We start from the raw sequence: 3,094 nt of genomic DNA on the forward strand, positions 1-3,094 counted from the left end.
GCATCCTCTTATACGATATTATACTTTCCATGAGAGTATGTATTTTGTTTCATTTCTTCCTATGTTTCTTATACTTCTTACATTGTCTGACAAATAATACAAGTTTAATACCTACGTCTAAATAACATTTGGATGAATAAAAGCTAAATTATTACCCACAAGTCAATGTAGAACATAGATACAAATGGTACAGCTTCCAACAAGGAAAATAGCAATTGGCTTAGATTATCCATTTATTGCAGGAAATGGGATAAAAAATGTCTTAAAGGAAATAGATACAAGTGTGATCAGCCCTAGTGGTGTTGCTGGTGGAGTTTAAGCAAAAACTTTTTCCTGGAAATTTTCCTCAGAGCCAGCATCACTTCTTTGTTCCTCAGGGTGTATATCAGGGGATTCAGCACGGGGGTGACTGCGCTGTAGATGATGGCCACGATCCGGTCCTGCACCATGGAGGAGGCTGAGGCAGGCCGGCTGTAGGTGAAGCCCACAGGTCCATAGAAGAGGCATACAACCATAAAATGAGAGGCACAAGTGGACAGAGCCTTTTGAAGCACACTGCAGGACCGGTGCTTGAAGAGAAGGAAGCCAATAATATAAAAGTAGGAGAGAAGGGTTAGGAGGAAGGCCCCCATTGATACAATGCCTGCCATAATAGCAAGAAGCCATTGATGGGGTAGTGTGTTGTTGCAAGCAAGTTCTAAGAGAGGCTTGACATCACAGAAGAAATGATTCACTTTCTGAGAGTGACAAAAGTTGTGGCGCGCCGTCATGACTGAATGCATCAGGGCATAAAAGAAGCTGATCAGCCAAACTGTACCTACGAGCAATAGACACACTTGCTGGTTCATGATGAGCATATAGCGCAGGGGGTAGCAGATGGCCACAAAACGGTCAAAAGCCATGATGGCTAATAAGATGGTCTCCGTGCTTCCCAGAAAATGGAAGAAATGGAGCTGAGCAATGCAGCCTAGGAAAGAGATGGCTTTCCTAGAGGAGACAAGGTTCATGAGCACCTTGGGCAGAGTCACTGAAGAATAGCAAATATCCAGACAAGAAAGGTTTCCCAGAAAGAAGTACATAGGGGAGTGGAGTTTGGGCTCCAAGATGACAATCAGTAATATAGCTCCATTTCCAACCAAGTTTATCAGGTAAATCATAAAGAAAAGCACAAAAAAGAAAGGTTGCAACTCTTGTGTGCTGGTCAGACCAAGTAAAAGAAACTCCTGCACTGTAGTGGCATTAGCCATGGCTGTGGGAAGCTAATTCAATTATAACCAGTTGATTTGGTGGGAATTTAAATGTACACTGCAGGGGTTAAGTAAAGAAAATGCTTCATGTGGAAGGATTTAGAGATGAGGGGTGGTGCAGTGCTTAAAGGTTTGACTGTTAACCAAAGACTAATAGGTCAAACACTACAGGCTCTGGGGATGTGGCAGTCTGCATCCATAAAGATTTACAGCCTTGAGAACCCTATGGGGAAATTCTACTAACCGGCAGCAAGTGTGGCTTTCTTTGGTGGAGATGGACTTGCAGGGAATGATTTTACCAGTTTGCACTAAATTTTCTTAGGATCAAATGGGGAAGACTGATATACATGTTAAATGCTTAACCAACAAAATGAATTAGATCAACAAAAGCAGCATATTATAATAAATCACAGATGTAAAGAACGTGAAGTCATAACTTTACATCTGACACTCATATTAGGGGTCTAGACCATTGTTTTAAATATTTAAAGTTTTTAATAAATTTTCCTTTAGGAAAAAAACCCAGGATAATTGTTGTTCAACTCACTAAATTCTATGATCTGGCAGGATCATCGATCTAGTCTCGCAGTAATTTCCCCCACTTCTTCTAAAATGCATAAAGCAACAAAAGAGTGACGCAAAAACCTGACAACTTAATCCTTAAGGTTCACTGAATCACAAGTTGAGATGAAAATAAAAGCATAATCCAGGATTCATAAGATAGCACATGAGAGTGGAGTGGACTGTTGGTGTTACTAGGAAAACTCTGAGTGTTGTTTGACTCTAACAGTAGGAGGGCCAAACATTAAACAAAACAAACCCTTCCACACACATGCACAAAATTCCCCAACTGTTAACCCCAGTGGAAATTTCTACAGGGGAAAATTTTCAAGGCATTACCAATACAAAGGGGCAAAGAAAAAATATACATAGTACGAAACAAGAGAAGGATGAAAGCATTGTCCTTTGTGAAAGAAAAGAATGATTCCTGTACCAAAAAGAGAGCAAGTATAGTTCATGAGCTGACGAAATAGAAGAATTACCGCTAAGCTCGTCACCCACCAACACTAATGTTTCTCTGCTAATGATCAGTCCTAAACTAACTGTCACCAAGTCAGTGCTAACTCATATTATCCAATACCCCTATGGGTTTATGAGACTGTAACTGTAACAGAGTGTTGAAAGCCTCCATTTTCTTCCACAGAGGGGTTGGTGGTTTTGAATTGCTAACCTTGCAGTTAGCAGCTCAGCATATACCCATTTGGACCATAATCAATTCAGAACATCATGCTTCAATGTAAGAGTCCAACAAAAGAACCTCATGGGTTGACAGAAATATGTCAACTTTATAATCCTAGTAATTGAGGAATAAGCCAAAAACTTAGTTAAGGATCTAGTAACCGAGAGCAACACAACTTACAAAATTGACTAATTATATATATAGAACTCAAAACCCTCAAAGTAAACAGTTTACATTATGTTCAAATGTACATTGAACATTTGCAAAGCCAAGTATATACTGGTGCTTTCATAAAGCTACAAAATGTTCACAAAGTAAAAATCAATATAGAAATATTTTGATAGAATTAGAAAACAATAAAGAAAACATATCTAGACACTTCGTTAGTGTTTGAAACTAAAAAAAATCACTCCTATAATTAATATGCCAAATGAAAAATCAAAATACAAAGTAAGAAATAATTTAAGCAGAATAACAATGAAGACCACTCCTGCCCTCCCTCACTTTCATCGAGTCAATGCCAACTCATAGCCACCCCATGGGTCAGGGTAGAACAGCTCCTGTGAGTTTCCCAAAGTTTTCACTGGAGTAGAAACTCTCTTCTTTC

General features: G+C 39.1%; 1 protein-coding gene across 1 annotated transcript; it reads right to left on the reverse strand.

Moving 5' to 3' along the window:
- Nucleotides 1–293: 293 nt before the first annotated feature.
- LOC142437562 (olfactory receptor 12D3-like) lies at nt 294–1,247 on the reverse strand. Its single transcript, XM_075540673.1, has one exon. The coding sequence runs from the start codon at nt 1,245–1,247 to the stop codon at nt 294–296; it is 954 nt and encodes a 317-aa protein (XP_075396788.1).
- Between the last annotated feature and the right edge of the window lie 1,847 nt (nt 1,248–3,094).

This window comes from Tenrec ecaudatus, chromosome 1 (genome assembly GCF_050624435.1).
Source record: "Tenrec ecaudatus isolate mTenEca1 chromosome 1, mTenEca1.hap1, whole genome shotgun sequence".
Lineage (NCBI taxonomy): Eukaryota > Metazoa > Chordata > Mammalia > Afrosoricida > Tenrecidae > Tenrec > Tenrec ecaudatus.

What these genes read in the sequence shown, in the direction of transcription:
- LOC142437562 (XM_075540673.1), bottom strand. Translation starts at nt 1,247, where the DNA reads ATGGCTAATGCCACTACAGTGCAGGAGTTTCTTTTACTTGGTCTGACC.